The 15,132-nt window shown below is 36.1% G+C and overlaps 1 protein-coding gene across 4 annotated transcripts; it reads left to right on the top strand.

The window, feature by feature from the left end:
* Positions 1–447: 447 nt before the first annotated feature.
* Positions 448–15,091, top strand: rab41 (RAB41, member RAS oncogene family). 4 transcript variants are annotated; one of them, XM_051127595.1, is made up of 8 exons: positions 448–651; positions 1,591–1,649; positions 3,334–3,387; positions 3,829–3,934; positions 6,257–6,368; positions 6,618–6,711; positions 12,580–12,646; positions 13,216–15,091. In XM_051127595.1, exons 1-8 carry the CDS (start codon positions 573–575, stop codon positions 13,278–13,280), a joined length of 636 nt encoding a protein of 211 aa, XP_050983552.1. In that variant the 5' UTR covers positions 448–572; the 3' UTR covers positions 13,281–15,091. The 4 variants fall into 4 exon arrangements, with proteins under 4 accessions (XP_050983552.1, XP_050983549.1, XP_050983551.1 ...); XM_051127592.1 differs by lacking the exons at positions 3,829–3,934; positions 6,618–6,711 and adding exons at positions 5,732–5,837; positions 9,768–9,861 and having other exon boundaries at positions 449–651; XM_051127594.1 differs by lacking the exon at positions 3,829–3,934 and adding an exon at positions 5,732–5,837 and having other exon boundaries at positions 449–651.
* The last annotated feature ends 41 nt before the right edge of the window (positions 15,092–15,132 follow it).

Here is a 15,132-nt window from a genome sequence, read left to right as displayed (position 1 = left end):
AATTCTGTTTTTAAGTATATTAATATAGAAAACCATTGCAATAATATTTCAGTATTATATTACAGTTTTTTCTGTATTTTAAACATAAATGCAGCCTCGATGAGCAGAAAAGACTGTATATAAATATAGATATGCATAAAATTGCATTATAAATACAGTTATTGTAGAAATCATATGAAGAAATTGTATGTCAATTCATTTTACACGCACAACTAATAAGACGAGGAAATATAAGGATTTAAATGCTACACAGTTGTTAGCTATGACAGCAGACATAGGCTGTGTCTCAAAACCTAGTCACTTGCCTACTAAGACAGCATTTTGGCATTCATCGTCGCGTTCCAACGCTTGACTAGAACCTAGACAGCCTACGTAGGCCGTTCACTAGCACTAGGTAGTGAAACACAGCCACAGCGTGTCCTGCGTTTCCATCTTTGACCACTAAGAGGCGCTGTCACTCTCAGGAATCTTCAGCTATCAGCGCTCCGTCACTGGACTGTACAGTGTGTCCTTCGTCCGCGCACAGAAAATAATAATATTTAGATAGTTTTTGTTTATTGCACTCGATAAATATGTCTACTACGACCGGCGGCGGAGAGTTTGGCAACCCTCTGCGGAAATTCAAGTTGGTTTTCTTGGGCGAGCAAAGCGGTAAGTGTTAAAATAATGTGAGACGTGGACAGAGAAACGGACAGGCCAGGTGAAAGGATGCTACAGAAGGATAGATGTTACGAAATAAACAAGCAAAAAATTATCTGACAACTGGAAACAAGCACTTAAAATCCAGTACAGCTGACCGAAAACGCTTGTCATGAACAGACGTTATGTGGCGTTGAACATCCTTGCAGTATCCGAACTAGAAAGATACGAGATACGATTATTACCTCAGTTATGCTTTAACCGACAAAGTATATGTCATTTATATATCTTTCCCCTCAGTGTTTGTGTATTCTTGCATGTAGACATCGAAGGAAACCATCAAGCCCTTGTATTAGCATGTTTGTCTGATCTTAGCCACAATGGAGAGCTCCCATTTTTAAAGGCCTTTTATATGTGATCGCATCTATTATTAGTGTTGAACACCCTTAGTACAAAAAAGATAGCACTACAGCCTTGAATGAACGTGTCTTAGTGTATAAAACAATACTGTCTGTTGTGAAAATTGTTGCTAGCGCTTAGCACTTAGCATGTTTCTAGCTAGCCGGCTGTGACAATCAAGATCATGAGCTCATAAACCACATCAGGGATGTTTAACTGCCACATCATCCACGTCACATCCACGTTTTCGTTTCATAATGGCTGGATTGGACGTAAAAAAACGACCAGCGGGCTGTCGTAAACGAGAGTTACTGCATTTCTTAGCCTGTATTGAAATGGTATGTTGCTGTGAAAGCAGGACGGCGACACCCATGTTGCCAACACAGCGATCAGAGTTCAGACTCATCCTGCAGACCAATGCATCCCATCCTTTCTTGGCAGCATCTCTGAGATTATGCAGATGTGCTGTCTATGTAGGGAGCACACTAGGTTTTGAGACGCGTTTACTGTGAGGTCCTTTTTGTAATGCTTTGTTTTTCTTTTTCTCCACAGTGGGCAAAACTTCACTTATTACCAGGTTTATGTATGACAGCTTCGATAATACCTATCAGGTAACACCTGCTGTGACTGTCACAGCCTGTATTATGTTCACAGATGCTTACCATGTTACTGTACATCTTAATAGCTGGCCAGAGTATTTTGGACTTTGTCAAATCTGTAACATGAAGGTTGGTTCAATGGTGGTCCCTAAACGAATAGTTCACCCACTAATGAAAATTCTGTTGTTTTACACAATGCTCTTTCTTCCTTGGAACACAAAGGGATACTTTGTAGAACAGTCACACTGGCGTTTTCCGTACAACAAAAGCATATGACATTTAACAGCCTGCATTTTTTTTTATCCGAAGTAGAGCAAAAACAGTAAAATTTTAATATTTTTACTATTAAAACTGTTTTCAATTTGAATAAATTAAAAAATGTAATTTATTCCTGTGATCAAAGAAAAATCAGCATCATTACTCCAGTTTTCAGTGTCACATGATCCTTCAGAAATCAAGAAACATTTTTTATTATTAAACTTGCTAAATAAAATGCAAGCAAAGACGTTTGTGATGATAAAGACATTTATAATGTTACAAAAGATTTTTATTTCAGATAAATGGTTCTTCTGAACTTTCTATTCATCAAAGAAACCTGAAAAAAAATTATACTCTGCTGTTTTCCACATAATAATAATAATAATAATAATGTTTTTGAGTAGTAAATCAGAATATTATAATGATTTCTAATGGATTTTGTGACTGTAGTAATGATGCTAAAATTTCAGCTTTAAAATCACAGGAATAAATGTTTAAAAATATATTCAAATTGAAAACAGTTTTTTTTTTAATAGCAAAAATATTTTTAGCAAATTTGAAAACTGGATCAAATAATTGCATGCTTGGTGAGCAGAAAAGACTTTTTTAAACATTAAAAATCTTTTGAACTGGTAGTATGTATATATTTTATCATTATGACAATGGCAATGGCTTTTGGTAGCAAATGTCTCCACTCATAGATTCGCCTGCAATTTTATATAATACAAACATAATTGTGTTTCATCTTTAGGCTTTTTAGGTAAACACACACTACTATTCAAGTGTTTGGGGTCAGAAAGTTTTTAAAAAATATTTTTAAATGTCTCCTATGCTCACAAAGACATTTATTTAATAAAAATACAATAATTAGACAGTAAGATTGTGAAATATTATTGCAATTTTATAGAAATGTTTTCTATTAAAATATGTTTTAAAATGTAATTTTTTTCTATGATGCAAAGCTGAATTTTCAGCATCGTTACTCCAGTTTCCAGTGTCACATGATCCTTCAGAAATCATTCTAATATGTTGATTTAGTGCTCTTGAAACATAAATGTCCTTTCTATAAAAATGAATGATCCCAAACGTTTGAACAGCAGTTTATAATCATAGATTTTAACTTGCATTTAATACTTGGCAAGTGTTAATTTAGTTCGTAGCTCTCAAATTTCATTCACACGTGCATATTGATACAGACTGTATTGATGCAGAAAGTTAAAATATGCACAAGAGCAAAGAGGATTTCTATGAATAAGAAAAATTTTTATGGTATCTTTTTTTTGCATTCATTGTTAGGAAAAAGAGCAGTATGAACATTATGCAAAATATCTTCCTTTGTGTTCCATAGAAAATAAAAAGTCTAAAAAGCAAAACAAATATTCCCTTAATGACCAATTTTGCAATGTGCACTAAATTAACTAATTTTTTCTCTTTACAGGCAACTATTGGCATAGACTTTCTGTCAAAAACCATGTACTTGGAAGACCGCACGGTAGGACAGAGATCAACGTTTCTAGAATCATTTCCAAGGAGTCTCTGTGTGTCCAAGCCTTTTGTCTTATTAGAAAGCTAGCATGTTTGTACAAAGCCTGGTTTAGTTTAAATATTGATCAACAGTGGTAATACTCGTATAGTAGATGGTTTTGACACACACTGGCTCAAGTCATTCTAATATCACCTGTAAAGTCTGTGAGACATCTTTCTTTATTTATTTGAAGTCTGTCAGGTGATTGTCACAGATTCATCACAGTTATCATTTGCGTAATTCCTTGTGCATGCTTGTAGCTCATCACATTTATGTCATTAGTTTGTCATTTATTTTGATTTCACCTTTTTAAGTTTGGTTGTGTCTTTGTCCACCTCACCCCACTCTCTTCCATGGCTGGGTGCTGAATGGGTCCCCATGCCTGTTGTGCTGCATGGACGGTCATAGATTCGGCTACAGCTGTGGGACACTGCTGGGCAGGAACGCTTCCGTAGCCTCATTCCCAGTTACATCAGAGACTCAGCAGCCGCAGTGGTGGTCTATGATATAGCAAGTAGGTAGCTAGTGCTCCTGCTTCACCACATGGTGGGGTCAAGTCGGGTACCGCTTGAGTAAATGGCACTCATGAAGCTTTTTAAGTGTGTGCTGGTTTTTTAGAGCATTACTGGGAAAGCTAAATAAAGTCAAATAAAAAAAGATACACTGACTTTCTTTCTTCTGTAAAACCCAAAAAGAACTGGTTTTGTCTATACAGTGAAAGTCAGTAAATTTTCTCTGTTTTTTTTTCTCTCCATACAGTGGGTACAGTTGAGGTCAAAAGTTTACATACACCTTGCAGAATGTGCAGAATGTTAATTATTTTACCAAAATAGGGGGATCATACAAAATGCATGTTATTTTTTATTTAGTACTGACCTTTACATATAGTCCACAAGAGAAAATAATAGTTGAATTTATAAAAATTACCCCGTTCAAAAGTTTACATACGATTGATTCTTAATGCTGTGTGTTTTTTGTTTAGTGATGGTTGTTCATGAGTCTCTTGTTAGTCCTGAACAGTTAAACTGCCTGCTGTTCTTCAGAAAAATCCTTCAGGTCACACAAATTCTTTGGTTTTTCAGCATATTTGTGTATTTGAACCCTTTCCAACAATGACTGTATGATTTTGAGACCCATCTTTTCACACTGAGGACAATTGAGGGACTCATATGCAACTATTACAGAAGGTTCAAACGCTCACGGATGCTTCAGAAGAAAAAACAAAAACAAAACTATGCATTAAGAGCCGGGGGTGTAAACTTTTGAACAGAATGAAGATGTGTACATTTTTCTTAGTTTTGCCTAAATATCATATTTTTTTTTTAATTAGCCACCTCTTAAAATATGTACGATTTGCCATAGCGCCTGCAGGTGTAGGGCTGTACGCACTTTGCGTACCACGAGCACTCAGACTGACCCAGGAAACGTCTGCCCGGCAAATATTTCTGCAGTTATTATACTATGTGTTACGTAGCTTGTTTCTGTTCTGTGGTTAACCGCCAAACCACTGGATTTGTTGCTTCTTCCCCACGGTAAGAAAAAATTCCATACATCACAGCTTTAAATTCAACCATTGTTTTCTCTTGTGGACTATATGTAAACGTCTTTTATATGGAATATCTTATTCAGGCCAGTACTAAATAAAAAATAACATGCATTTTGTATGAACCCTCTTATTTTGGTAAAATAATTAACATTTTGCAGATTCTGCAAGGTGTATGTAAACTTTTGACCTCAACTGTATCAGTGTTTTGGACCCCATTGACTTTCATTTATATGGACAAAAAACATTCTTTGTTTTCTACAAAAGAAAGAAAGTCATACAGGAGCAATATGTAGGTGTGCAAATGATAATAAAGTTAATTTTTTTTGGGTCCTTATAAAAACAATTTAGGCTTTTTATAAATATTTCAAAACCATAAAGCGATGTGGTTTAGACTGAAAACCTGTCCAGCAATACTTTCGTGTATGGAGTGCCATTTGCAAAGCATCTTGCAGAAAGCAGCGTCATTCAGAGAGCAGGAATGGAGAAATGCCGAAATGCCTTCAGATGGTTTCTAAAACCATTCTTAGTCTCATTTCCTGAAACCTTAAGTTCGTGATCTATAAATACAAAACTTAATAGGCAAAAAATTGGTCAATTCTAGTGCATTTCTCCATTTCCGTCATGTTTGGTTTCTTTGATGTTGTTCTCTTTCTTCTAACCCTGCTCCCTTGCCCTATCCTCTCTTTATATCTTTTCTCTGTTCTGCCTTTCTCTTTCCCTTGTGTTTTTATTTCTTTGCACACCACGGTTTTGCTGGTCCCTCAGGTTCGGCTCCAGCTGTGGGACACTGCAGGGCAGGAGCGCTTCCGCAGCCTCATTCCCAGCTACATCCGAGACTCCACTATTGCTGTGGTGGTCTATGACATCACCAGTGAGTCCGAGCCTCACTCATTGGGTCAGCAGGGATTTATGCCTCCAGGGCACAGTTAGCACAATTCGCCAGCTGCTTCTAGGTCAAGGCAGTTCATCTTAGTATTGTTGCGTGGGAACAATGATATTTTTATTACTTCATTCAGAGTATATAAAAAGTAGATTGTACATGCTTCTTTTGTAACAGCAAACTGCTGTTACTGAGCATCAAAATGACCTGTACTTTAACTTAACTGACTTCTGTTTTGTTGAACTTCATACTAACAGTCTGCTTGCACACTTTCTTCTAAGAAAACTTGACTTTGAATCACGTGTGATTTGACCATTTGGATTGTGCAAATTGATTTTGATCAATCAATAAAGCAATTTCCAACACAAAATGTTCAGTCCTTTCTTGACTTTCTTCTCTCTATTTTTCAGATCTCAATTCTTTCCAGCAAACTTCAAAGTGGATAGATGATGTCAGAACAGAGCGAGGAAGTGATGTCATTATCATGTTGGTTGGCAACAAGACAGACTTGGCTGATAAAAGGTACAGTGACTGCAGGAGTTTGATGAACACATCCTTTGTTCGTCCATCGTTTTAAGTTATTTTTGTGTTCAGTTTTCTCCTTGTTGATATTTTAAATATTACGTTGAGGAAATTGTGCCATTGTTGCTTTTCTGTTTGCTCATATTTTCTCCTGTGTTAATCTTATTTTTGATTTCCCATTACTACTTTTGTTTTTCATATCCATTCTAATTTGAACTGTGTCCACACCTGCACTATGGACTATGGCAGGCAAGTGTCAGTAGAGGCAGCAGAGAAAAAAGCTAAGGAACTGGGTGTGATGTACATAGAGACCAGCGCCAAAGCTGGTTATAACGTCAAACAGGTGGGTGAAATGATAGAGCTGTAGTGCAGACCTAAGGTTTCTAATTTATGCAACAGGATCTGTGGCATATTGTCGATTTCCATGGAAAATAATTTCGACTCAGCCCTCAGGTTGTGAAAAAGAGCTAAACACACTATGACAGTAATACATTTACAAACAACATTCAACGACTGAATTAGTCAAGAGCAGTGAGAGGTTTTCTCTCTTTTGTTGTTTAATTAACATGAATGACGGAGAGCAGGAATATTAGACTGCTGTCACTTTAAGAGCTGCCTGGATCCAATATACTCGTACACATTTTCTTTCTCTGCTGTTTGCTTTCACTTAAGACCTAAATTACTGTGTTTATGAGGATACTTGCAAAGACATTTTGACACACATAAGTGTGTGTATTTAACCGTTCAAGGCCTATAAAGCAGCAGGAATAACTCGGTCAATACTCTTGTGCTCTATGAACACCGTCTTCCCGTGCATGCTTCCTCTCTGACAGTGTTCAGAAACAGTTTCTCAGACAGTGCATGCATATAGTGAAATGAGTTTTATTTAGCTGCTGATTGCATTTCTACTTCTTAAAATCGCTTGTTTTTAACCACAGTGCTTAAAAACATGTGCAAACGATATGTTTTTTATGTCACGTGAGCGTGTAACTGCAATAGAGACGATAGTTAAAAATCTGAACCTTTTAACAAATTTTAACCAGTTAATTGTGTGTACCGGTGTATCACCCACCTCTAGTGTAGAAATGCTAACACAGGTCATTTTTAAACCTTTCTGTTGGTCAGTGCACAAATTTGCGTCTCGAACCTGACGCACAACCTACGTGGGGAAATTTTCACCCTCACTCGAAACTCACGTTAGTGCGGATTCCTATTGAACCGACTCCAGCATCACAAACACAGTCAGTTGTGATCTGCCTAAGAAAACCAAAAATAAAGATGGAAGGAATGTGACATTAACACCCACACTGATTCTGCAGCCACAGAATTCAGCAGAAAGCTCTGCAGATTTCTAGTGAATTGAAATGCATGTCATTCACAAAATCCTTTACATTTCTTACGATTTGGGTTTGCTTTTATTAAATATTTTGCCATGTTGATTGTTTTCAGCTAACAATAAATATCTGGCTCACACATTTTACCAAATCTGAACCCTTTCTGCAGACCTTTCCCCTGTGTTAGTCGGGGCATAACTGTAATCTGTAAAAATACAAAGTCAAAATTATTTTCTATGGGAAGTCGATCAAATTTAAAAAATGACTCGGATGCAGTGTAGGAACATTTAAAGGAGTAGTTTATCCCAAAAATGATGTCTTATTACCCTTGTGTTGTTCCAAACAGGTTTAACTTTTTCTTCTGTGGAACACAAAAGAAAACATTTATCAAAATGTCCATGCTGCTTTTTACTGTACTATAGAAGTAGATGGAAAGGAGTTTGGACATTGTTCTATTCTTCTATGTTACTCTGGTCCCACTTTATTTTAGGTGGCCTTAACTACTATGTACTTACATTTAAATTAACCGCTTGATACAGTGTGCTTATTGTGTACATACATGCTTTTACATTGTAGTTATTTTTTTTAAAAATACCTCATCCCTTACACCTTAACCCACCCTTAAACCTACCCATGCCACCAAACCCTAACTTTACCCATATCCCACCTCAACAGCAGCAAAAGTGTTTTGCAATACAATGTGAATTGTATTTCTTTTTTGATGTTAGTACACTACCAGCCAAAAGTTTTTGAATAGTAATAATTTTAATGTTTTTTTTTTTAAAGTCTCCTTTGCTCACAAAGCTTGCATGTATTTGATGCAAAGCACATAAAAACAGTAACATTTTGAAATGTTTTTGCTTTTTAAAATAACTGTTTTCTATTTAAATATATTTTAAAAGGCAATTTATTCCTGTGGTTTCAAAGCTGAATTTTTAGCATCATTAATCCAGTCACACGAGCCTTCAGAAATCATTCTAATATTCAGATTTGCTGCTCAAAACACATTTATTATTATTATTATGTTGAAAACAGCTGAGTAGAATTTTTTTCAGGTTTCCTTGATGAATAGAAGGTTCAGAAGAACAGCATTTATCTGAATTATAAATCTTTTGTAACATAATAAATGTCTTTATCAACACTTTTGATAAATTTAAAGCATCTGTGGTAAATAAAAGTATTAATTAAAAAAATAAAACAAATAAATAAAAATAAATTATACTGACTCCAAGCTTTTGAATGGTAGGCTTTTTGGAAAGCTTTTTATTTCAGATAAATGCTGATCTTTGGATCTTTCTTTATTCATCAAAGAATCTTGAAAAGAAAATGTACTCAACTGTTTTAAATACTGATAATAATAATAATAATAATAAAATGTTTATTGAGCAGCAAAACAGCATGTTTGAATGATTTCTTAAGGATCATGAGACACTGAAGACTGGAGTAATGATGCTGAAAATGTAGCTTTGATCACAGGAATAAATGACATTTTTAGATTGTACTGTCTTTGCTGTGCTTCGGATCCAATAAATGCAGGCTTGGTGAGCAGAAGAGATGTATTACTGTTCAAAAACTTTTGCCTGGTAGCATACATAGTAGTTAAGGCCACCTAATATAAAGTGGGACTATTACTCTTTCGTGTTTCAAAGAAGAATTGAATTAAACAGGCTTGAGACAACATAAGGATGAGTAAATGATGACAGAACATTAATTTCTGGGTGAACTGTCTCTTTAAGCCACAAATAAGCAAGGGATATTTTAATGACCCAAGTGCCAATGACATTATCATCACTTCCCTTCATAGGGTGTTCATTTATTTGTTTTTTGTGGATTGTGAAAAGCCTTTTGTTGAACTGCAGTGCAGTGATCTCTTTTCAGTGTTATGATTTCAGCCATTTCTCAACGTCTCAACCTGTGACGGGGTCCTATCAAAACACTAATTCCTCTTTTTCCCCATTACTAATGTGAACCTCAGTCAGTCTCTGTCTCCTCCTCTTCTTCCTGATGCAGTTCTTTTGTCTGTCTGTATTTCTTTCCTTCCTCCCTTCCTGCTCGGGTCGAGCAGACAGATTACCACGGAGGAGGGTGAGCAGAGGGCTAAGGAACTGAATGTCATGTTCATTGAAACCAGCGCAAAGACTGGCTACAATGTCAAACAGGTAGAATCACTGAGAAGCGAAGACGGCCCATCCCTACCTTCCCTCCACCACCCTATCTTGTGCTTCCTTCGGTTTCTGTCTTTCTCTGCCTCACCCGTCGTTAGCCATTCTGCCCCCGCCTTACATTCACAGGTGTCCTGTGCTATCGGGCTGCTCTTTTTGTGTTTTCATTGTTTTGTTTGCTTGAATTGCAACTCATGTCACAGATGTCCTTTGCATGTTGGCCAAGCGTCGCTAGAATGATTCTTCTTCATGTGCTGTGTTGTAGCACCACTTGCAATTCACAGACTGGATGTAGACATTTCATTTGTGCATTGTGCTTTTTATCAGCATATTGTGTTCTGTGTTATTGTCAGAATGAGTAGAACATGGAGTCTCTTAGTTTAAATAGGGGGAGACCAAGGCTAGCGGTACCCTACCGATCAAAAGCATGGGGTTTTGAAAGAGTTTTTTTTCAGCGATTCATTCAATTGATTAAAAAAAAGTAACCGTAAAGAGATTTGCAGTTCCACATAATATAGTGGTGGTTTTAAGTCAGTCATCTTTTGCTGTAGTGTGTCAGTAGAAAATATAAGTTTATGTTTCCAAACATTCATTTTGCCATTAATTGTAAAAATCCAGTGAGTCTGATAACAGCCAGTGCTCCACACAGAGATCTGATCTCATCATCATCCAGTCTGTCTGGAATGACATGAAGAAACAGAACAAACTGAGACAGACTAAATCCAGACAAACTGTTGCAATGTCTTCAAGATGCTTTAAGAAACCTACATGCAAAGCTACCTAAAAAACTATGCAAGTGCATCTAGGACAAAAGCTGCTTTAAACGCAAATGGAGGTCACACCAAATGTTGATTTAATTTAGTTAATAGACGTTAACTGATAAAGAAAATCTATTTATGGCATTACTTTTGACAGCGTACACATTTTACAGCATTTTTACGCAAGTGCCTAAAACTTTGAACAGTACTGTAGCTTCGCAGGTAGGTTTCTTAACTAGTAGTTCACTTCCAGAACAGAAATGTACAGATAATGTACTCACCCCAGTTCGTAAAATGTTTCCTCAAAAAAACTAATTTCTTTACGACTGAAGAAAGGAAGGCATGAAAATCTAGGATGACAATGGGGAGAGTACATTATCGGTAAATTTTTGTTCTGGAAGTGAACGGCTCCTTTAAAGCATCTTGTAGACGTAGCCACAGTTCTTCTGGATTTAGTCTCAGTTTGTTCTGTTTCTTCATGTCATTCCAGACAGACTGGATGATGATGATGATGATGATATTTAATCTCTGTGTGGAGCACTGGTTGTTGTCAGACTCCTTGTGCAATCGAAAATCTCACTGGATTATTTCAATTAATGGCAAAATGAATGTTTGGAAATGTAAACCGATATTTCTTTCTGACACACTACAGCAAAAAAATGATTATGACACTGAAGACGGAGTAATGATACTAAAAATTCAGCTTTATCATGGAGGTTTTGTATGTGTATTTTAAACATTTCTTTCAAATTCTCTTAAATTAGAATAATTTTTAATTCTTGTCTTGTCATCTCTAGTATTTCTGTAATAGCTGTTGGGCGAGTTAAACAATAAAGGAGTTGTCAATTTTAGTGTTTAAGTGCATTATCTTTTTGAGTTATCACATGTATTTTATACATTACAATTTTATACAGCTTTATTACAATATTACGTGGTCAAAACCATTTTTTTTGGCATTCTTTATTTTTGCGGTTTTGTGACGTTTTTCATAATTTTACTAATTTTACATTTTAATAGGTTTTTCAGCTTGCATTGTGACAATTTACACCATATTGTGTGACAACATGCCAAAAAATATTGTCACAAAAGGTCAAATGTGTGTTCAGTGAACTGCATATTTACATGGACAATATCAGTGGAAATATTTTTTTATATCTAAGATTGTAGCATATATATATATATATATATATATATATATATATATATATATATATATATATATATTTGTTATTATTATTTTTTTTTTAAATAATCATCCATCAAAAGAGAATATTGACTAAAGTAAAACATCTGACTAGCCCCAGTCTCCCCTACTAGTAAGATATATATTTATAATATATATATGTTTATCATATTAAAGGGATAGTTCACCCAAAAATGAAAATTCTGTCATTAATTACTCACCCTCTTTTCATTCCAAACCTGTAAGACCTTTGTTCATCTTCGGAACACAAATAAAGATATTTTTATGAAAACCAAAAGCTTTCTGATCCTGCATAGACAGCAACACAACTAACAATCTCAAGGCCCAGAAAGGTAGCTAGGACATTGATTAAAATAGTCCATGTTACATCAGTGGTTCAACCAAAAATAATGACTTTATACAATAATTTCTTCTCTTTCGTGTCAGTCTTCGACGTGTGTTCACAAGAGTACCACGACTTTTGCATGCGTCATGTTATGGACTATTTTAACCATGTCCTTACTACATTTGTGGACCTTGAACATGTCAGTTGCATTGCTGTCTATGCTGGGTCAGAAAGTCTCGATTTTCATCAAAAATATTTTAATTTGTGCTGAACAAACATCTTGCGGGTTTGGAACGACACAAGGCTGAGTAATTAATGACAGAATTTTCATTTTTGGATGAACTATCCCTTCAAACCTATATTGATTTCTGTACATTTGGCCCAAGCATCAAGGGTTTTAGACTAATGAACTTTCTTTTGTTTTCCAGCTGTTTCGTCGTGTTGCTGCTGCTTTGCCTGGAATGGATAGTACACCAGAAAAAAGCAAAGAGGACAGTATCCTTCACATGCAACATAAAGTGCTTCTGACAAATGTGACACCACTCGCATTAAAATGTCAGAATCAGTTTGGCCGCGTCGGCCTGATAGCGGGAGATCACAAGCAAGGGTTTTTTTTCTTTTTGCATGATTTAAACCATAACAGAAATCAAAAAATGATTCATCCAATGAACATAAGGGTCAATTTTTTAATAAAGCTGAATAAATAAGCTTTCCATTGATGTATGGTTTATTAGGATAGGACAATATTCGGCAGAGATAGAACTGTTTGAAAATCTGGAATCTGAGGGTGCTAAAAAATTAAAATATTGAGAAAACCTTTATAGTTGTTAGCAGTGCATATTACTAATCAAAAATTAAGTTTTGATATATTTATGTGAGGAAATTCACAAAATGTAAACATCTTCACAGAACATGGATCAAGAAAATGAATAATTTTGACCCACACAATGTATTTTTGGCTTTTGCTGCATATATATCCACGCAACTTAAACTGGTTTTGTGGTCCAGGGTCACAAATTTTCACATGATCCAGTCACTAACTAATCCTTAACCTTAACTTTCAGTGATCGACATCAAACTGGAGAAGCCTCCAGAGCTGCCCGTTACCGAGAGCAGCTGCTCTTGCTAGTAACCACCCTCGTCCCCTGCCAGGCCCTGCGTCCCCCTCACTCGACCCCCTCACACACAAACAGCTTGCCTCTCAATGGTCACTCGCTCTTCTCACGGCCCCGCGTCATGAGCGGAGAACCTTTTCTTTCTCTTCGACTCAGTGACTTTTCAGAGTAACCGTGTGGATGTGCTATTACTCTGTATTAAAACAGGATTCCAAAAATACATATATAATAATGGGAGAAAAAAAGTAAAATCACAGCACAGATTAAATGCTAAAACCATTCAGATTCTGTTCTGGCTGCATGGCATTATATGGGATTGCAGACTGACATACACTCTCACGTGCTCTTGAGTTTTCACACATCAGTGCCGTCATAGTCATTGTGAAGTTAGCATTTTTCAGAGCTGGGGCTGATGTTATCATTTTAGGCCTTGTTTTTTTAATTTCACTGGAGGAAGAACTTGACATTATTGTATTGAGAGGCTGTAAACTTGTGTTACTGATTTATATGTTTTTTTTTTTTACATTACACTATTTTGTTAGTGTTTTTTTGGCAGAAGTTATTTAAAGAAAGATACAGAAGGGATCTCTCCTTGTGAAATATCATGGATACAATATTCTGTATAATTGGATGTTTTCATGTTAAAATATGGTATTAGGGACCAGATATCATTTAAAGGTCTTTTTGTTTCAGGAAATACACATGTACGACCAGACTAAAAACAGGCTGATTTTATACAGGAATCTTCAGAGGGTTGCATGGATGTGGAATGTATTGAGCTGTGGGGAAAAAAATCAGATTTAAATTTCTTGATAAAAAGGGAAATTGGTTTGTTAACGTATTTAATTTCGTTAAACCTAAGATATTTAATGACTTACCCACGACTGTAGTTACAAAACCTAACGTTAATTGTAAAAATGTGTAGCCTGTGTACTAACGAACCTATCTGTAACACGTCGCTGAGCTTGGATATGGAAAGCAATTCACACTAATCATTTTCTGCCTTGTTTTTGCTGCGCAAGTATAGGAACAGCATGCAGTTTAGAGACGGTTTAACACAAAATGCCTTGCTTGTTTTGTTGTCATAGTGCACCAGTTCAGGCCACAGCGCTATTAACGTCGCATAGAGCTAATGAGGTTTTGTTAAACGGGATATTTAGATTTCTTCCTTCAACACGGCTATCGCTTAGTGTACAGACACGTCTTGGTATTGCTTGTCGTAAGACTGTTGGTTTCATGTGTTTATTTATTATCTCACTAGTTAGTGAAACAGTGTGTCGTATGCTTGACCGGAATGGCAGTTAGCAGTGTGCGGGAACCCAAGGTTGATGTATAATTTGCATTGCTGCCTTGCTACTGTATCACAAAGACCTAGTCATGTCACGGTAAAGACTTTCACGCTCCCATCTGTAATGCTGGGTTTCAACAGTTTTAGCTTGAATGGGCTTTTATTTGCTGGAGAGGTATCACCGAACCCCCCCAGCACTGTCGCTTTTCCTCTCATTTGACTGTAGACCCACAAATCCTTTCATCAGTAAGAGTAAAAAAGGGCATCGAGTGTGTTTTAAACATTAACATTTAATATGGTTTGATATGTACGAGTTAAAATAAACGAGTGAAAACCCTCCTGAACAGCTCTGTCACGTGTCACTGACTGAATACTCAGCTGTGTGCTATTCTGAAGTGTGTTGGTCTGTTTGAAATACGCTGTCTACTAGTGTTTAGCAAAGTTTGTGTGAACAAAGTACTATTATTATATGCTGTAAAAAATGGAAGGTTAAAGAGACACCAAAATGTATCACATGAATAAAGATATTTCACCACATTTGCTGTTTGTCCTGATTCTGGCTTTTGTATGTAGGATTA

Source organism: Labeo rohita, chromosome 14, assembly GCF_022985175.1.
Source record: "Labeo rohita strain BAU-BD-2019 chromosome 14, IGBB_LRoh.1.0, whole genome shotgun sequence".
NCBI lineage: Eukaryota > Metazoa > Chordata > Actinopteri > Cypriniformes > Cyprinidae > Labeo > Labeo rohita.
This window is presented reverse-complemented; position numbering and strand designations above follow the sequence as displayed.